The 21,178-nt window shown below is 43.3% G+C and overlaps 1 protein-coding gene across 3 annotated transcripts in view; it reads right to left on the reverse strand.

Annotated features, from left to right (window-relative positions):
- Window positions 1-488: 488 nt before the first annotated feature.
- The window catches only part of LOC108884694 (CREB-regulated transcription coactivator 2), a 37,178-nt gene continuing 16,488 nt past the window's right edge, over window positions 489-21,178 (reverse strand). Inside the window, exons 5-16 of one of the 3 annotated variants that reach the window (XM_051076353.1) lie at window positions 18,574-18,642; window positions 17,728-17,834; window positions 16,807-16,833; window positions 16,331-16,410; window positions 15,991-16,040; window positions 15,344-15,612; window positions 10,935-11,398; window positions 9,901-10,197; window positions 9,219-9,437; window positions 7,600-7,671; window positions 6,796-7,000; window positions 489-6,066 (exon numbers count right to left, since the gene is read on the reverse strand). In XM_051076353.1, coding sequence (XP_050932310.1) covers window positions 5,876-6,066; window positions 6,796-7,000; window positions 7,600-7,671; window positions 9,219-9,437; window positions 9,901-10,197; window positions 10,935-11,398; window positions 15,344-15,612; window positions 15,991-16,040; window positions 16,331-16,410; window positions 16,807-16,833; window positions 17,728-17,834; window positions 18,574-18,642 — 2,050 coding nt within the window. In that variant the 3' untranslated portion in view covers window positions 489-5,875. Of the gene's footprint in view, window positions 6,067-6,795; window positions 7,001-7,599; window positions 7,672-9,218; window positions 9,444-9,900; window positions 10,198-10,934; window positions 11,399-15,343; window positions 15,613-15,990; window positions 16,041-16,330; window positions 16,411-16,806; window positions 16,834-17,727; window positions 17,835-18,573; window positions 18,643-21,178 lie in introns of all 3 variants that reach the window. The other 2 variants (XM_018678735.2, XM_018678736.2) reach the window with 2 other exon arrangements.

Below are 21,178 nucleotides of genomic sequence, written 5' to 3' on the forward strand. Positions count from 1 at the left end.
ATGTTGATTTATTATTTTATTTCAAACTGAATCTGCTGATCTTCAGAACCAGAAGAAGAGAGACTACATTCTGGTCTGACCTGGACCCAGTGACCCTGACTCAGACTCCTGTTGACTCCCAGTAAACCCTGAAAAGTTTAATTTAAACCTTCGTGAAGTTTTAACTGAAGTGGAGGAAAAACAACAGCGAGTTAAACTTGTTCTATTGTTTCATTCAATGCAAAAACAGAAGAAAGAAATTCAGTCTTTGGACTTTTTCTCTGATATTTGGGAGAAACTGGATCATTTGAACATTTACATTAAAACCTTAATTTGTAAAGTAACTCGTGACTACAGCTGCTAGGTAAAAGTAGTGGAGTAAACAGTTGAATATTTTCCTCTAAAATGTAACAGAATAGAAGGAAAAACAAAGAAGAAGAACCAAATGAAATGTTACTGTCCTGCAGTATAAAGAGTAAATAAAGAATAAAACAAGCGGCTGCAGCTGCTCCAGGTTTCATTTGTTTATTTTCTGGAAAATAATGTGAAGGTACAGTCTCTTTAAAAATCTCTCCTGTTAGCTTCAGAAGCACCTCTGGTTTGAAAACATTAATATGTACAACACACTCGACATTCCCTGGTTATTACAAAGTTCAAATAAAAATCTGAGTGACGACAAAAAACAAAAATTATTATTCAAATACAAAGCAGAGGACGCGGGACGCTCAGTTTATTCTCTGGAGCCTAAAAACAAACAAAAACAAAAAAAAACTAACAAATAACATTAATAACATGAGAGAAATTAATATACATCAATAAAAAATATGAAAAAATATGAAATATGGCCTTTAACTGATCCCTAATCTGCACACACACTCACACTCACACACTCACTCTACCTCGCTGGTCAACAGCTCCCCCTACTGGCAGAGTCTGGAACTGCATGTTAGCTCACAACAGGTTTATTGCATAACAACAACACAGACACACACAGGTGGAGAGGATGAAACAAACACAGGAAAACACAGGAAAGGATGATTTTTAAAACTTTGTGTCTGATTCTTTGATCTTTCTGAGCGACGCCTGTTTTTATAAAAATGAGCGAAAAAATAAAATTATTCTGCTTTTAAAAGTTACTTTTTAAATTAAGAAAAGACAGAAATTAAAGATATTTTCTCTCCTGCTGCCCACTGATTTGATCTCTTTCACATTCACATTCACTCGTCTACATCTGATTTTTTGCTCTTTTCCATCCACGTCTTTAATCCGACACGTTTCAGTTCAGAAATTCTTCATTTCACTTCGACTAACTCTGTCCTGAAGATAAAACTCTGCAAAGATGTTTGGTCAAATAAGGTTTTTCCAGTGCAGCTTCTGCTTGTTTAAAGGGATTTACTAAAAACGAGAGTCAGTGTTTCTAAGAAAAGAAAAGAAAGGAAGGAGAGAAGGTGAAGAGTCGAGTCACTCCAGAAGATTTTACTCATTAAAAATCAGATTCCTGGTCCTGGTCCTGGTTCTGGTTCTGGTCCAGTCAGAGAAAATAACCCTGATATTACAAGTGACTCCAACTCAGTCGTTCCCAATCAGTCGTTAACGTCAGTTCGGTTATGTTCAAGAAAACCACAACCTCCTCCGAACGTCAACTTTCTACGTCACCTATTTTGTTCCTGTTATTATCACTATGACCACTAGATGTCACCTTAACTGCAAAGTACTGTGGGTCAACAGAGAGCTGCAGCACTGACCCTAAAACCAGGAAGTGAGTTAGCATGTTAAATTTAAAAAGGTGATATTTATGGAACAAAAAGATGCAGGATGCAGGAGCTTGTTGAATTATAAACTGCTGATGTATTGATCTGATTGATCAGAGGAAACCTGATCATCAAACATCACAATCACATCCAACCTCTTAGATTCAGACTGTAACGGAGAGCAAACTGTAACATTTTCATCCAACATGGCTGCAGTGATAAAATCCTCCTCACCTCCTGGTTTCATCAGAACAACGACAGACACGATCGACTCTTCTTCCTTTACACCTCCTGTGTCATGTCGTCGGCTGCCGGCGCCGACTGGACGAACCTCGAAACCAGACGACCAACGTCCCGATAACTCGCCCTGAAAACATCGTACGATCACCTCCCACCCCACCACGACTGCTATCAGATGGCTTTTTATTTACGTCAGAGAAGCTCAAAGGTTCAGAAACACCTCAGTCGAATAAGAAACTCTAGAATAAGGACTGCTTCTCTAGTCCTGTAATCGGAGGGTTGGTGGTTCGATTCCCAGACTCTTTTTCTTGAAAACACTGCAGGTAAACGCAGCTTTTTCTTCTCTTCTGTAACTGTAAGTGTCCACAGGAGATGATTCAGAGGTCAAACAGTGCAGACGACTGGAGATTTATTTTATCCTGGGACGTCTCTGAACCTGCAGTGACTCTGCAGCTGCAGTAGCCTGGACTGACCAGCAGGGGGAGCCGTCACACTTCAACTCCACTTTCCTCACCTCTCCTCAGCCCTCAGTTTGTTTGTGATTGTCTTCCTGTCTGCATCACCTCAACACACCCACTCTGACCTGCAGCTTCAGGCACACGAATCGTTTCACCTGATCAAACAAGACCTCTGACCTTTGACCTTTAGCGGCATTAAAGCTAAAAACCCGTCTAATAAACTTTTACTTCTCCTGAGTTTTCCAGAATTTTCAGACCTTAAACTGGCTTCCAGAACTTCCCAGACCTTCACAGGAAATGCACTTCAAAATAAGAGCACAGTGTAACATCTACCAGTTGAGCTTCAGGGTAGAAAATTTAGATTTTTCTTCATGAGAGGAACCAAAAAAAACCACAACCAAAACCAATTTCTCTGCTCGGATCAGAACGACTCCTCTGATCCGTCAGTAACTCGACGAACTGAAGAAAAACAGCTGATAAATCCGGACGCTCTGACAGAGAAAGACAAGAAGATTTCAGATTTGAAGCCACTGACCATAAGAGAAAATTCATGACAGTATTTCCAGAGTGGAGGAACAAGACAACATGTATGTAAATACTCACACAGACACATGCAGCTAAATTCACAAGCTGTTGTTCAAAAACTCTCCAACGTCTACAAGCTGTTTTTTTTTCTTCTCTCATCTTAAATATACTGTTTTTATTTTTTATTTTTGTTTTTTTTAAAGATAGCATCTGAGAAATTATATACATACAGATTTAGACCACTTTGGATTAAAAAATAAAACTTCTTTATAAGTCAGAATATTAATATTAATAATTTTTTTGTTGTTTAAACTTTTGTTACACAAAAATACGTTAGTATGCTCCGCTGCAGACGCAGGAAGTGCAGGCAGAGAGGGCGGGGCTAAGGGCTGTCAATCACAGTGACTGTGTGGGGGTGAATTAAAGGGCAGTGCCACCAAAAACTGCATTTAGAATTTACAAATTAGAGTTATTTTATTTTGCGAGGAGACGATCATCGTGTTTTGATAAACAACATTTTCATGGTGACAAAGGTGCAGGAAGTGAGCGTTTAAATGAGCGTGTTTGATGCCGCAGGATTGTATTTTCAATAATCAATATTTTTCTGTGTGTGAAGATAAAAAAAGTCGAACTGAAGCTTCCAGATTCATTAAAAATCGTTTTAAAAAAACACATCCGGTTGTGCTGTTAGAAACCTTTAAAGAACACTGTTTCCCATAAGCCCCTCTGTCACAGCTTACCAGAGCAGAAACCTCAGTCTGCCTTCAATCATCTCTAAAAACTTCTTTATATAATTAATTACAATCATGATTCGACCTGTAACTGAATTAATCTGTCTTTAATCCTTTACTTTTAACCGTTTAAAGTGTCATTTTATTTGTTTTCCTTCTTTAAAACTGATTTGATCTGATTTTATTTGTTGTTTTCTTGCTTTCATTTATTAATCCTTCCATGTCAGACACTTCTATTGTTGCTGAGTGACTTTAGAAAACAGCTGAGTTGAGTTTTATGGATTTAAAAGCTGACTCCGACTCTTTATATTTTACGTGAACAGAGGGTTCGTCATTTTTCAGGACTTGGTGGAACTGCCCTTTAAAATCCTGACCTGAAAGGGCGATAAAGCTTTAAAGCCTGAGGGGAAGCTGCACTAAAGCCGCCGTACGAACGTTTCAGCGCAGACGAGCGACGTCGGGGCTCGATTCATCCAACACATTCGTCTCCACCACTGCAATGCATAATCATCAATTACAAACGCAGCCGATCCATACATATATATAGAGAGAGATATAACTACAGGCAAGTGCATCCGATGTATTGTCAGCGCATTCTTCTTCAGCAAGACACTAAACATTTCTCTCTGTTAGAGGGAATGTGGACGGACGGACAGACAGAGAGACAGACAGACAGACAGACAGACAGCAGGCACACGAGGCTGAAACACGACTGAATCCACAGCCACAGATTCAGAAACACCGGCCGCCGTCTGAAGCCTGAAACACGCCGCCACCGAGCGACACGCGTCAGGGCCGAGAACGCAGGAGCGTAAAAACACGATGTCCTCCTCGTTTCAGGCCTCAGATCGCGGCTCGGTGAAGGTGTAACAGTGACGCTGGTCTGTGATCAGACGGGGCGCTCTCAGGACGTCAGATGGTTTTTAAATCGTCCTGGACCTGCGGCTCGTTTCAGTCTCAGACCAAACTCAGCTCTCTCTTCGTTTTATCTTTAGTAGAAATATTTTACTTTCTGAACCAGTCCTGAATGACTGAACTTATCTTGGTCTCCACTTGGACTCTGATCTCAGAGGAACTGCTTGGACTTGGACTCGATCTGGTCTGGCCTTTTCACTCTGGGGGACGTTTTTCTAAAGCAATTAATTCACACATCCAGACGTGGTGGAGCTTCAGCTCCTGAATATTCCAGAGCGAGTGTTTGACATTTGCAAAAAGACCTTTACTCTTTTTAAACTGAGGAAACTTCCTCATCTCTCCCTCAGCCACAGGGTTGAAAATCACCCCTGCAGCGTCTCGGGGGAGTGACGGGGTCGGAGCCTGGAGGTCCTGAGCGAGCGCCCTGTGTGATCACAGCGTGATCTAATGTTTTAAAGCTGCTTTGATCTGTAACGTTATGACCTGAACAGAAGCAGCAGGTTGGGGGGTTTTAATCTCGACACACACTCAAACCTTCCACTGATTTCTGCAGGTGAGAACAGACCAGTGAGGCCTGAGGAGAATCTCTTACACTTGACATCTGTGACTGCTTTGTTTTTCCAGATATATAAATCTCTAAGTCATGGCTAAGCTCCTGTCAAAGTGGCTGATAAAGCAGAGAAAGCCAAAGCGTTGGCCTCATGGCAGTTTAGAGGGAAACAGACCAAACGACAGGTCGTCCTTCCTGCGGAGTGATGGCCGACACGTCTGCCGGCGGAGCAGGACGACAGGAAACAGTCAGAAAGCTCAAGAAGGTCTGTCAAGATGCATAATGCTTTTCAAGATCTTCCAAGCGAGTTGCTGGTTTGTTTGTTTTTTTTCTTACACGAAGCCGACGTCAGGCACGCGAGCGTTTCATTCCTGCGAGTGCATTTTTCATTAACATGCAGATAAGACTCGTACAAGCTAATGCCGAAAAAGAGAAGCAACTTGGTTTTTTTTCTTGACTTCAAGCATTTGCAAGAGCGTTTTTCAGTTAAGTGCCTTCGACGGATAAAAGCTCCCCCTCCTTCAGTTCGTCCCGACACACGACCCAAACCTCAGGTCCGTCTCTTCCCGGACGTCCAAAGAAGAGATTCCCCGAGTTACATCCGATCCTCGCCTCGCTCTGCAGGGGAGGGGGTGGGTGGGGGAGTGGTGAGTGGGCGGCGTCCTCTCCACCTCCGCCCGGGTGGCGTCTGTCTCCTTTTCCCCACCGAGCGGTGGCGGGGAGGGATCACTTCAACCGGTCGGATCGGAAGGAGTCCTCCACGGCCGGGTCGGCGAGCATCAGGTCGCCGTCCAGCATGTCCAGAGCCAGGGGGTCCATCCTGAGCGGGTCGTCCAGGGAGAAGGGGTCCATCTCGAAGCCGGGGACGTGGGACAGGGCACTGGCGATCTCTTTGGACAGACCTGGGGGAGAGTCTCCTGCAGGGGGGGAGGACGGGGGAGACTGGTTAAAGCTGAGAAGGGAAACTCCACGACTACTTCACGTCTTAAATTCAGACAAATTCACAGATCCACTTCTCTTTAACGACTCTCACCTCGTCTTCACTTCCTCAAACATCTCGGAGCGATTTTCAACAAGATTTAAAGGAACTTACAGACGATTCTTTTCCTTCTTTTCCACGTGTTTATCACCTGAGTTTGTCTCTCTTCTACTTTCACGTGTCACATTTAGATTTTTATATTAGATTTATTTTTAGACTTTTATGATATTTATTCATCCTTGTTAAGAGGGAACCAGATGCACAGACAACATTTAGTTTAACTGAGCAGTGTCTGCTGCAGGTTTCTGAAGGATAGAAAAGACAATTCTGCAAAAACAAGAGTCTGAATGTTGAATCTGTGTCAACAGCACTGAGGATCAAAAACTGTCTATTCCCTGTCAGATTTAAAGATTTTAGAAAATCTTCCTGACTGACGATCTTGGATTTGATTCATAGTTCATGTGAATAAATAAAAAATCTAAATTTCAGCTTCTATCTTCTTTAGTTTCTGAGACACGGAGGCTTTAAAGACGAGGTTAATCCCCCAATAAAGCATCAAAACCTGGAAATGTTCTAAAACCTTTAACGACTAAGACAGAAGTTAACGTTAAGAATCTTCAGTTAAATCAATGTGTAGTCTTGGTTTTAATATCTCGTTCATACTGACCTGTGAGGATGATGTTGGGCACGTTGTGTCGTCCGTCGCCGCCGCTGTAGTTCTGGTTCTGGTTGTTGAGGAGCTGCTGGTCTCCGGGGTCCTGCAGGCCCAGGGGCCCCTGGGTGTTGGAGGGGAACTGGTTCTTGTCGGTGCTGCCGCAGCTCAGACCGCTGTGGTTCAGGGACAGACCGTCGCCCTGGTTTTCAGCCGTGAACTGAAACAGGAAGAGAGGGGACGTGAGTCAGGGTTTGTTCTGAAATCCTGAGACGACCTCGTGCTTATGTAGGATTTAGAAATTCATAAGAGACTGAAGAGATAAAACAAAGGCTCCAGAGTGAACACAGATCCTCTGGTATTAGAGGAATCACTCTGGAGCGACGTAAACCCACGTTAAGACCAATAAACTAAACTGAGATCCTAGACATCAGAGCTGCTGTTAAACCTCGTCCTGTTTCTAGGACCATCAGAGGTCAACGTCAGATTTTGAGGAATCGTCCTGGGTTCAGGTGCCTTTTATAAAACATCCTCCAGTGCTACAAGGACACATGAACTGCTCCACAGCAGAAAGGTGGACGTTCACCTTCGTCTTCTTTAGTGTAGCTGATAGAAAATATAGGTTTTTTTTGTGTCTTATTAGCGAGAAGACGACGACTCTGCAGAGAATATAACGTGGACATTTCTGCCATCTGCCTGCTGCTGCTCTGATGCCAAAGAAAACAACAGGGACATCATGTTCCTGAACGCAGCGACTGGGTTCAGACGCCAGCGGGCGACACCAGTGTCCCCTCGGCCAGCGTTATTTACAGCTCATACCTGCTGGTTGGATTTGCCGGTGAGCTGCAGACTCAGGTACGGGTCGTCCAGCAGAGAGTTGAACAAGGCATCCTGGGAGAAAACAGAAAGAAAAACAAACAGGTTTTTACAGATACTCTCTCCTGTTTTCTAACTGTTGTTAATTTATTTTAACGACTGGATTCACAGAGTTTAACTCAGTTTAACTCAGTGATCCAGCTCAGAAAACAGAACTGGCTTTATTTTCATTTCTCTCATTTCTTAGGATCCCAGTTCGCTTCATCAGAAAACTCTTGTCGTCATGAAACGATGACTGTGCAGAGAACTATAAATATTTCGACTTGAAGGTTGAAGTTTAAACTGAGTAAGAAGGCAGCAGCTGCAGCCGAGACCGAGCTGCTGATTTGGTCCTTTTTCTTTTTTTTTTTGCACCACCCGGCGACCACAGCCAGTGTCCTAAATCAAACACACCTGCCCTGTCATATGACCAACAGGTGCATGCAGTACTTTCTCCACCTCTGCTTGTTCGCAGTTTTTAGGCAACATAACTTTCTCTCCACTCGCTGTTCTGTTTTAATCACCGTTATCTCAAACTAAACGGTGTAAAATTCCCCAGCTTTAATGTGTCGGTGTAGAAAAACTGACCGAACCACGCAGAGGAAACCAGAGAGTCTACTGTATTTTCAGAATAAAAGCCCTGTCTTGCTCTTTGGCGTCGTTTAATCATCCTGTTGTTACTCTAGTTGTTATACTCCTGTAGCTGGGGAAGCCCTTAAAAACAAGATCTCAAGGGTTATTCCCGGTAAAGAATTTCCACAGACCACATCTTAGAAAGGGGAATCCCCTGTTTACCCAGCGTGTGAACTGACGGGCCGAGACGAAACAGATTCTCTAACGCAGATTCAAAACTCTCAGCTGAGTCTTTTCTGCAGCAAAATGCTTCTGTAATTTCCAGGTGAATCCCTCAGGCTGCAACCTGAGAAGCCGGGACGCCTCCTGGTGTCTGATTAAATGTCACCGTCTCTCTCTGGTGCACAATGACTTGTACAGAGCAGACGTCCAGAAATAGAAGCAGGTGTTTGTCTTTCATTTCGCCTCAGCATTACATCACACCGAGAACAACCACACCTCTGATCCTGAGAGATAAGGACGGTGTATCTTTAAATCGGAGCCATCAATATTTATTTTTTTGTTATTTTTCAGACTCTCAGAGGAGGTTAAACTAAATTAGCATGTGGTCATGTAACTAAGTGGCACCCACAGGCACATAATTGAGTAAATACTGGTCTGTAAATCTAAAAACAAGACAAACACATCAACAAGCTGCAGGAGAGGTGAAATGAATCAGGAGTGATCACATCTGACTGAGTTACACAACTGAACTGCTTTGTGCTTCATCAACAACATGAAGCTGGACCAAATAAATAAAAATTATTCAATCAGCTAAATCCAATAAGAAACTTCCACAAACTAAAAATAGAGCAAAAATAGAGAACACGTCCTCAAACGACTGAGTGTTTTTGCAACAGACCAAAACAGATTAAAGCTGCTTATTAAACAAAGTTCTGAAGTTTGTCGGCTGTTGAATGTGGAGTCAAACAGGCTCTGGTATTTTCTGGACCATGTCGTAGTGAACTCACGTTGTAGAGGTCCGTGGCCAGGTTGTGGCTGATCTGTTGGAGCTGCGGGAGGCCGCCGACTCGCTGCTGCTGCTGCTGCTGCTCCACCTGCTGCTGCTGCTCTGCTTCCTGTTTGACCTGACACTGAGAGGACGACGAGCTCTGGACGCACTGATCCAACCCGCCCTCGCTCTTTATCAGCGACGTGTTCGTCGTGTTCATGTGCGGTCCCATCGGCCTCTGTTGCTGCAGAGGAAACACGACGTGATCACAGAAGGAAATCAGAAATCACACGTCTTCATGCAACCGTGTCGTCTACAGAGCTCCGACTGGACGACTCTGAATCGATTCACAAAGTTGATTGAAAACATAATTAGTTAGCGCATTACAAATACTGAGAAAAAACAAACCCTGTGTAGAGAAAAATCTTTTTATCATCGCATCACAGCCCTCTGAATCATAATCCAATCGAATTGTGACATGCAATCCCAGCATGCAACAGTCAAGATCAAAACACCACCATATTGGCAGGAAAGCACGCTGTTGAAATTACTGCCAGAAAAAAAAAAAACTTCCATTCAGGTTTTGTCTGGAAGTGAAGTTTCTTTTCTATCAAGTTTTGTGATTTATCGCTCAGTTTCCTCGGATTTAAAGGTTTAAAGTGTGACGTGAACTCTGCTGCGAGTCACTGGATTAATCTTACCGTTCCAAAGTGCTGCTGCATGTGCTGGTTGCGTAGGTTCTGCAGGTGGAGCTGCTGCTGCTGCTGCTGCTGCTGCTGCTGCTGCTGTTGTTGTTGTTGGGCGTTGGGCCGCGGCTGCTGGAGGCGGTGCAGCTGTTGGTGGTGACCCAGCGGAGGTGGAGGCTGCTGGCCGGGCTGGGAGCCAGGCAGACCGGGGAGAGGCTGGTGGGAGCCCGGCTGGTGCTGGTGGGACTGACTGAGCGGGTACGGAGGAAGCCTCTGGTCCAGGGGCAGTTTGCTGGTGTCCAGAGGGACGCCCTGAGGGAGGGAGGAGGGATGTTAGCGGCAGACACGAACTGGACTCTGGACATTTATTTTTCTGTCGAATCTGTTCTGAAAGATTCAAAGTCAAAGTCAGTGAGTTTAGGAAAACACATCTGTAACTCTTCTCCTCCTTCAGTTCAGTTTGTTCGTCTGCTGCGGGTATTATTTTATAACCTTCTCTAATCTTAAACCAGATGAAGGATTTCTGCCGTCGTCTGGATCTTAAATAATCAGAGAAACAAACCGAGCAAACAGCCGCTCTCATTAGTCGATTAAGGCCTGATGAGTTAATGAAGTTCAGCGTGTCTTATGGTGACCAAACGTCTGCACAGGCCACAAATACTGTTGATTTTTTCCTATTATTTCAGGTCAGGAAATAAGAAGCAGCAGAGAATGAACACGTGAAGAAAGGCTGATTTTAAATCTCTGTCTGCTGCACAGTAAGGACGTGAACAAACATCTGCATACAGCTGTTTGTACTGAGAGACAAAGAGGATCTGTCTACTGGTTAAAACTGAGTTCTGTCCTTTATCTATCCATTTGATATGAGCTGACAGGGTTGTCTGAGGTCAGTGCTGCAGATGTATTCACGGTGCATTCAGGGTCCATCATGAATTTCCCAGGAGTTATTGTTTTCATTGTTGAATAAAACAGGAAAAACTCTGAGTAAAGACGTCACCTGAACTTGTAACTCTACATTTTCTATGACAGATTTTCTTCTTGTGTGTCACCTGTGTGATGGAGGACAGGGTGGGGGAGATGGTGGGGGAGAACTGTTTGGAGTGATGCCTCCGTGACTCCCCTCCCATGGGCAGGATGAGCGGGGACAGCTGCGCCCGTCTCCGCGGCGACGTGCTGAGCGACGGCTGACCCTGTCCGCCGAGCAGCGGCGAGTAGGAGGAGGAGGAGCAGGAGCCGCCGCCGCTGCTGTAGCCGGGGTTACCGCTGGACGCCGACTGGAGGGAGGAGTTGCTGAGGGAGGAGTGCAGCGATTGGCTGCTGAGGGAGGACGGCAGGGAGGGGGAGGAGCTGAGGGACGACTGCAGCGAGGGGTTGCTGAGCGACGAGTGCAGGGAGGCGGAGCTCAGGGAGTTGGAGAAGGAGTGGCTGCTGAGCGACGACTGGATGTTGGGGTTGCTTAGCGACGACTGCAGGGAGGGGTTACTGAGCGTGCTCTGTAGAGACGCCAGGAGACCTGAGGACGGAGAGGAAAACAGAAAACTATTAAAGCACAGACGTAAGGTCAAAGGTCACAGATTTAATAAGAACTAGAGTAGAATTAGATTATTTTCATTATTGATAAATTTAATGATTCTTCAGAAAATGATGATGACTTCAAATGTCTTTATCCAACAACAAGCACTGATAAAATAACAATAATCACCATAAATGATGAGAAAATCTTTGATGCTCGTCCATGAAGTTGAATCTAAAAATCAGAGGCTGACTTTTTAATTTAACACAACTCTGACCTAAACACCTGCTTCAAAAGAAAAAAAACAACGTCCACACAGTAAAAACTCATGTTTCATATGAGTCCTCTACTTTTCTCTTTTTCTGTGTCCTCAGTTTAAAATAAACCGTCGTCTGTTTCTGTTCAGGGAATCGACCCCACGGGAGAAAAGACGGCGGCCTGTTTTCACCTGAGCCCCTTCCCAGGTGATCAGAGCAGGTGAAAACATCCTCACTAGGTCACTTCCACCCACTACCTGTGCTTCTGTGCAGCTTCTGGATCCGAGTCCAGAGATCATTACAGACCAATGACTTTATTTTACCACAATATTTAGAGCCAAAAACAAAAACAGGAGGCAATGATCAGATTCTGAAAACAAATCACAAAAACACACAGAGTACTTTCCACATGACGTTAACGTTAAGAAACAAACCTCCTTGAGCAGAAATGGTTTCCAATAAATTACATATATAACCTCTTTCTAATCTCATTTATTTGTTTTTAATGTCTTTTAAATGTAGATTTACTTTCTTAAAGTCTTATTTTAAATGTTTATAAGCCCAGTATGCATCAGTCCACGTTATACATCATATCACAGTTTCCAATGCTCCAAATCTATTTTCTGTTTCAGTGCTGCTTAGAGAAGACTAATCTCGAGATGCAGCCATTCGCACAAAGTTCCTACTTTTGAGTTTTGAACAAGTGAACCTCATCTGTAATGATGATTCAGGTGAAACAGAGCTGTGTTGGGCAGGGAAATAAAATAAATGAGTCACTGAATTAAAACAATGCAGTTTTCTTCCTGTGTAATCCTCACAGAGTCTGACAGCGGTGGAGACAGTTTGTCATCCTCGTGTCCTTACAGCTGCTTCTGAGGAAAGAGACGCTGGTGATTCACCTCTGTCTCACATCTGGTCTGAATTTTGGGTGAAACTGCTGCTGCAGAGGAGGATTTACCAAAAACCCAAATGTCAGGATGATCAGCTGACTCGTCCTGCAGGAGGCGCCGGAGGAGCGTTTATAAGATGACCAACACGGACAGAGAGAGATCCTCTGGGCAGAATGAATCCTACTGATAAACCACCAAGACTCTTCCACCGACCATTAGTTCCAACAAACATCAGGTGTGGATTCTCAGATTACTGGGCTCAATATATTTGATCTGTGCTGTTAAAGTTTAACAAGCAAAAAATACTTCTACATGTGTTTATACAGTAGCTAGCTGCTAAATCAGAGATGCTAAATGTAAGCTAGCTAACACCATTTCATTGACAGTTTGAGAAGCTAGCTTCGTGTGCTAGCTCCACTGTGATGCTGTTTTCTGTTCATGAAGACTGTAGGTTAGACTTTGATTTAGCAGCTGGTTTAAGGAGATTTCATCTGCTCATCTAGTCGGTTTCTATTCACTTCATCAAATGTCACATATTTTTAAAGACGCTATTAAAGTTCTAAAGACATCTCTAATCTGCCTCAGACTTTCACAATGAAAGTTGTCAACTTCAGCAGTTCTCTTCACCTGACCACCTGGTTTACAGCCTTATAAAGACACAAAGATCCAGACTCAGGTCTTGGAGAGGCGGCTGCAGCCCTGACAGCAGCTTCCTACCTGTGGTCTGTACAGTCACCTCACACAACGATAAAGCTACAGCTACACTTTCCACCCACAAAAAAAAAAAAAAAAAAAATCCTGTCTCTTCTCTGTGGCTAAATTTAGAGCGCCGCCCCGCCACCGTACATCCCCGTTGTTTCATTTTGTCCGTTCTCACCCACATACTTCCTCCGCTAAGCTTCACATTAGTCACTTAGCCTTAACCTTTCATCCAGACAGGTTTACAGCAACTGGTTACAGGACAGCCTCTCAATAGAGGTCTCTTTATCAAGCCCAAAAACAAAAGGCCAAACAGATAACTCCACGTTTTTGGGTGTAAATGACTGACCAGATTCCATTGACAAAAACACTAATTTAAATGGGAGCTGCTGGAATACCACTGCCTCCATCTGTTAGTGTGTCTGTGTTACTGTGTTGTTACTTTTACTTCAGTAAAGTATCCGATTACTTCCTCCACCACTGAAAGTCACACAACACCACAAACACACTAACAGATGGAGGCAGTGGTATTCCAGCAGCTCCTGTGTCCTGCTCGGTAAAATTCCAGTTTTTGTCAATGGAGTCTGGTATTGATATAGAATGATGTTTCTGGGTACACTTTTCCTGATCAATACTGCACCTATTCCAAAGATTGTTGCTGCTATCAATCATTTACACCCAAAAACATATGAAAACGAGACCAAGGTTCGTCATCCTTTAATTTTGGTGTAATTTAAAACAAGTTATTCTGACGTAAGGTCTTGATTTGTAATTTCTATTAGTAGTAATTCCATTGTACTAAAAATAAGTCAATATCTGAGATCTAAAAATAAGTTTGACAGGTTTGGAAACTTGAAAAAAAAATCTGTGAACCTCTTTATTTGGAGATCAAACTGAATATGAGAGCGTACATGTCACTACACAGGAAAACTGTGTGCACACACCTACAGTAAATACAGTGGATCAAAGCCGATGCAGGAAGTGGGTCTGTGAACAGCTCGGGTACGAACAGTACACACATTACACACTGCTTAAACTGTTGGTTTGTTTTCAACCCCCATACAAAGTTATTATTACTGAGAAAAGTAAACAAAACACACTGTGTTATAAACCATCTCCTAAATTCTGGGAACACATGAATGTTTAAGAACCATTCAGAATAAAAAATTAGGAGGTTTTCTCATAAACAATTAGTTCTGATCACTGCAACGATAAATTCTCTCTCTCTCTCTGTGTCTACGAACAATAATCTACTTTTATTTTGCTCCATTTACACTTGTGATGCTGCAGATCCAAGTTCCAGCCATAAAAATAAAAATATTAAATAAACAGCAGTCACAGATGGAGTCATGGGCCGTAGCTCACTTCCTGGCCACTTGGGGGCAGCAGAAACAACAACATTGACTTGGCATCACCTTTTATGTCAATATGTTGCTCATTTCCTCCTTTCCCTCTGTTTTAGCTCCGTTTTTGGTCACCACCTCCTCCTGAGGGAAATACCTGGATCTTTAGCTGCTCTGTTCACCAGCTGCTCTCTGACTGAGTCTGTCTGCTGTTTGCTGCTGAGCAGGAAGTGAACTGTGGCTTTTTACAGGTGTTTCCCTGAAGACACCTGGCCTGCTGCGGCCGAAAACGACACCATGAGAGCCGTGAGAGTCAACCAGAACGGTAACACTTACATACCTTTGTGTTTTGCAGAGCAGAGGGTTAATTAAGTAACGATACAGTCTTGATTTTCTAAAACACACAGATCGCACCACGCAAAAGACGATCAGAGTCTTTTCTAACTTTAAAGTTTATCGACAGAAATAAACGACTGACAGACAAACTGGGGCTGGATGGAAAGTACAGATCCTCTAAGTGTGAGAAAGCAGCATGTCTCTACCTCAAACCATCACAGAGTAATGGTGCTCTAAAGACAACATGATATTTGGGAGTGTATACGCTCAACGCCAACTAAACCACACTGAAACCAACTCGTTCCACCTTCGTCCGATCACGAGACCCTGAAATCACAACTAAAATCAGCCCAATCGTCTTAACACGCGTTCGCCTGAAGCCCTCAGTCATCACTCACTCTCCTGCAGACTCGTACCGACCTGGTGTGTGGTGATGGAAGTTGCCGTTGCCCCCCGTCGCGTTGGCGGCGTTGATGCCCAGCTGGGTGAGGGTGGAGGCCAGGTTCCCCGTGCTGCTGCCCCCACTCAGGGAGGAAGATCCTGGGTAGCCCGGCTCGTCCTGGTCCAACGGCGTGGGCAGCGGGGAGGGGAAGTGGAGGCTGGACAGGTCGGGCAGCGAGCCGCCGGTGTTGAGAGCCGAGGGGACGCCGTGAGCCGGCGTGGACGGCTGCTCCGGGGACGTAAAGATGCTGAAGAAACAATAATTTAGATGTGATATAATTCAGTACATTAATATCACAGGCAGCGGTCAAATATAATTCAGTTATCTCTCGACTAACAGCCGCCGTGTTCTTCAAAAAACACTGAGTCCGCTGTGTTGCCTCGGACGTTTTCTCAGTACTGTAATTTTCTTTGGTTACAGGCTGAAGAGAACATTTGACATTTAACACCATTTGGTTTTCTGGTGACTTTCCAGTTAAAGATGAGAAACTAAAGCAGCAGGAGCAGAGGAACTGAGTCCTGCCTGCAGGGGAGTCAGGAGTAACCCTAATCTGATTTCAGGCCAAAGAAAAGTACAGTGTTAAAGGGTGATGACATAATGCAGTGTATGAATGTGTTGGACTCACTTGATGCCAGGGACTTCACAGGACTTGGGTCGGGACGACAACAGAGGCAACTAGAGACAGAAAAATAACACACCATAATAATTCTAGCTTAATTTGCAGGGTTGGTTTGGTAACTGTGTGCACTCCTGAGCCTCCGATCTATAGATACTGCAGGAAGTAAAATGTTAAATATTTGGAGATTAAGTCTTGAATTTAGTTTTTGTTTTGCAGCTTGACAAATAACACACCTCCTACAAGAAGAAATAATATACTAATATGAAACCTGAGGTGAGGAATAATTAAGAAAATTAATAAAAGACATAATTTTAAGAAGAAATACATCAGATTTTTTTGACTTTACCTTCTTGGTGTCCCAGGGTTTGAGCAGTTTCCCCTCGTCCAACACATTCTCTTCAATGGGAGGAACTGGGTACGGAAACACTGAGGGACAAAAGAACAGAGGTTTATTCTGAACATATGTTTCAATAAACAAATATTCAAGCTTTTCTTTACGTATGAGAAGGTAGAGGTCAGTTACTGTCGCTTTAATTAGCTCCATCAGCACAAATAAGACTCTGAGCTCATATCATATCAGTTTCTTTACATTTACAAGGACTGATGCACAACTACAGGCTTTAAATAACTTCACTTCACAAACTCAGAATGTTGCAGACTCTGATTTGAGCCCTGTCATAGTCTACCATACCTTGAAAATAATTCTTATAAAAACACATAAATAAAACGTCCAGGAGATTCAGTTTGAGTTTCAGAAATGTAACCTTCAGTTTAGGAGACCTGACAGCAGAGTTTGTGTGAATGTGTTTGAATATAACTCACTTCTTCTGCCCTCTCCGTCGCTTTGACCTGCAGGATCAGAAAGAAATGAGGTGGAAATATATTCATCAGTTTACATTCAGAACATCCTGAGTCTGCCGGCAGCTGGAGGGAAAAACCTGTTTAGACTAAGATCTTTATCCTGAGGGACTGTGAGCCGTTTATAGTCAGGGCTAGAAAAGTCAGTTTAACAATGAACAGGTCGCAGCATTACATCCAAGATAAAAAATAAAAAACTTGGGTTCACTGAGTGACTTAAGACATCACACCATTTTCACTTCCGTCATTGTGGTTTCAAGAGGTTCCATATGAATCAGCATGAGGCAGATGACAGCAGATGATTGACTTTTTCCTGCTTTTATTGGTCTTTGCCTCTGGTTTTTAAAGTAGAAAGACACAGCAGCTGTTTATTCATGCATATAACACATACTTTTAATAGTTATTAACAACGTTTCTGAGAGGCAGGGAGTCACATCACGATCTGTGGGCGTCCCCCATGACGTCCCACAGGGATCACCACTTGGACATCTTTTCTTTCATGTGAAGACGCTGTCATTTAGTCGTATCTTCACAAAAATACATCATTTTACTGACGAGAAACCACTCCACCCAGCCTTTGAAACTGTAAAAATATTTGTCAAAAGTCAGTTGTTGGTTGTGTAAAAAATCTGATGCATCAAATAGGCTCCAACTGCACATTCACATCTGTTCTTAAAACCAGGCTTTTTCCTATGTGCCATGTTCAGCTGCTCCATGTTTACCAACCTTAATTCTCTTTCAGGACGATTGGGAGTTTTGGTTATTCTTGTCTTTGTTGTTGTGGAAATCAAACCACAGAATCAGAATCTAAACCTGACCGACATGTTTCAACCTGCAGGTTTTAAAGGCAGGTTTTTGTGTTGTGTGTTTTTCTCGCTCTCTCACCGGTGCGTCTGGTGCTCTGGGGGGTGAAGGTGGGTCCTCCCGTGGTGAAGGGGTCTCCTGTGGGAGGGTTCATTACACTGGTGTGGAGGGCTGAGTCGGAGTTGGTCCTGAGGGGCGAGAGAGACAGAGTTTAAGGACGTAAATAGGGAGGAGAGAGAGGCGAAGGTTGGGTGAGTCTTCAGTCGTCAAGGTAAAACAGAAAATACAAACCACAGCTGAGTGTTAGAAATAACGTTTTCTATCTGTCCACACACGAGATCAGGACGATTCATATTTTCAGAAAGCCTGCTGTTACCAAAACACACCAGAAGCAGCTTCTGTGCACGTTTTTAAACACAAAAATCATTAAAAACATTTCATTCTCCTCCTCCAGAAACTCCTGAGTCGCCCAGTGACTGAAAACACAGCTGTTTCTGTTCAGACTCCGCTTCAGGAAAATTACCTCTTTGGTCTGCTGAAGTGAGCCGATAACTGACGTGCCTGATTTTACTTTTGGTGTGTCCCAGACTTTACAGAAATATTTACTTAAAACAGCTCAGGTGCTGCAGATAAAAGAGGAGTGGAGTAAACAGAGGCTGATGGGAGGACGAAATGGACGAGTGAACAAAAGATGGAAAAAGTTTTAGGGAAAGGATGGAAGATTTATGAGGCAGAAAATGTCAAAGAAAGAAGAAATAAAATCCAAAGTAAGATCGTTTTCACCCACGTTTATATTCTGTACAAGAGTCGCTTCCACTGTGAAGGTGGGAGCTGGAGGATGGCCAGCAGGAGGAGGAAAAGAAGGGAGGAAGCAGAAGAGGAAGGAGATAGGGGAGGAAGAAGAAGAGGAGGATGAGGAGGATTCACCTGTTGAGTGCAGTGGTGGGGAGACGAAACAACTGGCTTTTATCCCCGGGGAAGTTTCCGGACCAATTCCTTTTTCATGATCGACAAGAACAAAAAGTTATTTTCTTCCATCGAGCAGGAACATCGAAAAAAACGGGGCAAAAAAAATGTAAAAATAAAAAATGGAGGGAAGAAGTAGAAGAAGAGCGTGGGCTCGGAAAGCAAGCGGAGGAGGAAGATGGAGGCAGCGAGCGAAGGACAGAGGGAGGCTGGCACTTCACCTGACGACACAGATGAAGTTTTTTGTGTACGAACATGTGTCCAGACTGATAACATCAACATCTCTGGACGTCTTCTGACGTGATGTTTGACCAGAATTCAAAAATATTCACTTTACAATGATGTCAGACAACAGCAACCAGCAGAGACAGATATTACTCGGTTTCACTTTAATTCAAAGACAAAACCTTCACTGTGCTGAAAGCAGTGAGTGAAACTAAAAACAGCTCATCTCATTTTCAGCCTTTTAAGCAAAGCAAACGTTTCACTGTCTTCTAGTTATTATCATTTGGCCTCTTACCATCTTATGCTGTTAGTTTCAGAAGCTTCAAATAGTTTGACTGTAAATCATCATACAGTGAGGAGCTTTGTTTGTCTTATTTATTTATTATATTAGAGACAAGAAAAGTTTTATGATTTATAACTACAAGAAATTCTAGTAAGAAATCTCCTGTTTTATGATCTGCTTCAGTTCCGCCAGGTTTGCCAGTCGTCTTGGATAATGTTGGCCTCATGAACACGTTGTTGGGTTTGGTCTTTTCATGGCATTTCTTTATAATTAAGAACGAATGGAGGAATGTTCAGGGTGCAAACTGCATATCCGGCCGGTCGGACCGTCTTTTTCCTGGCATATGTCTAGTGTTGCCAAAAAAAGGCACAAAATATCCAAAATAATAAAAATAATTACAGCTGGCAATCGATTCAAATATTTAATCACAAATGATCGCACCATTGTCCATAGTTAACTTCGCAATTAATCATATTTTTTATCTGTTGTAAATGCACCTTTTCAAGATTTTAATACTCTTGTCAACAGGGGAGTACGAACATGGGATGAAAAGTTCATATTCAAGGCTGTAATGACCATCTAAAGTAGTTTGCATTGTGATCCAGCAGAGGGCGCTCTATCAGCAAACTAATCTAACGATAATGCCGTGTTGTTTTGTTGTGATAGCAGGCAGAGCCGTCCTGAGCGCACAATCACGACACCTAAACATCGAAGAAGCAGTGTGGAAGTATTTTGGGTTCCACACCGAACATCGCAAAGTCACGAACAAAGAGAAGGCTGTTTGTCGGCTTTGAAAAAGGCAACTCCACAGACGAGCAGAGCAGGACGTTAATGACGTAACAAAAATAATGACATAACAAAATAAAAAAACCACATTGGCTTTGGGACGAGGGAACAGGAAGTGCTAACATGCTAATTTGCGTCTCGCACCACTCTTTCCTGATCAGTTCATCAAGTTAACGGTTGTGTAATTTGAAGAAATTCCCTCAGGGTGTTACTGATACAGGACAAACGACCTGAAAACACCTCCACACTTATATTGTTCAGTTGACATAAGCACCACAGAAGAAGAGCATGGACAAACTCCACCCTGCCTCAGTTACAAGAACCGGACTCTCATTTGTTTTGACCAAAAACCTCCAAACCTGGCAGGAGCGAGCGGTTACCAAATCTCTGTTGAATCAACACGCTCCCTTTGACTTTTCGTCCACAAACTCTGCTTCTCTTGAAATTAGGCGGACGGACGACTAAATGAACCCGAAACAAAAATGTGACAGAAAACGTTTCCCACACAGACAGACGGAGACAAAGTACAGGTGGGATTTCTCTCAAACTTTCCAACAACTTTGACTTGTTTTACCAGAAAACTTGTTGTTTAGAGAAACTCCAACTGGAGGCTGGCGTCCTGACAAAGTGACAGCTGCAGCAGTCGAACCCTAAACCTCCGATTTAAGGAAACGGCTGGAGGTCATTTGCCAGCCTAATGTGTGTGTCTGTGTGTGTGTTGTGTTGTTCTGTGACCGTAGACCGAGGCCAGTCTCTCTCTGAAGGGCAGTTGTTGTTATGTTAGAAGAAAACCAGAAAGAACGCAGGCAGGCAGGCGAAAATTAAACGACTGGAACGTTGCAGAAAACAGAAGAAAAGGCCAAAAAAGAAAAAGAAAAAATGAGATTCCCAGAAGGAGAAAAGGCAAAAAAACAGAAGAGGAGGAAAAAAGAAAAAAATAGAAGTGAGGGCTCTTCAAAACCAACTCAGGTTTGGAAAGACGCCAGCTAAAGTCAACTCAGTTTCCTGTTAGTTGTGCAGAGGGTTAGTGTAGCTGCTGCAGAGGCAAATGAACCGAAGCTGCAGCCTCAGTAGAATCCAGTAAAACCTTTATGAAGCCTCAGAGTCACCTCATGTGGGGAGGGAAGCAGCCCTGAAACTGGTGGGGATTCAATGTCTTGCTCAAGGACACTTCAGCAGCTGAAGGACAGACTTTCCTGTAACTAAACCTCAAGTTAGTCTCTGTTTTGTTTTTTCAGTATTTTGATGCTAAAGAATACCTAAATAAATAAA

Source organism: Lates calcarifer, linkage group LG15, assembly GCF_001640805.2.
Source record: "Lates calcarifer isolate ASB-BC8 linkage group LG15, TLL_Latcal_v3, whole genome shotgun sequence".
NCBI classification, from domain to species: domain Eukaryota; kingdom Metazoa; phylum Chordata; class Actinopteri; family Centropomidae; genus Lates; species Lates calcarifer.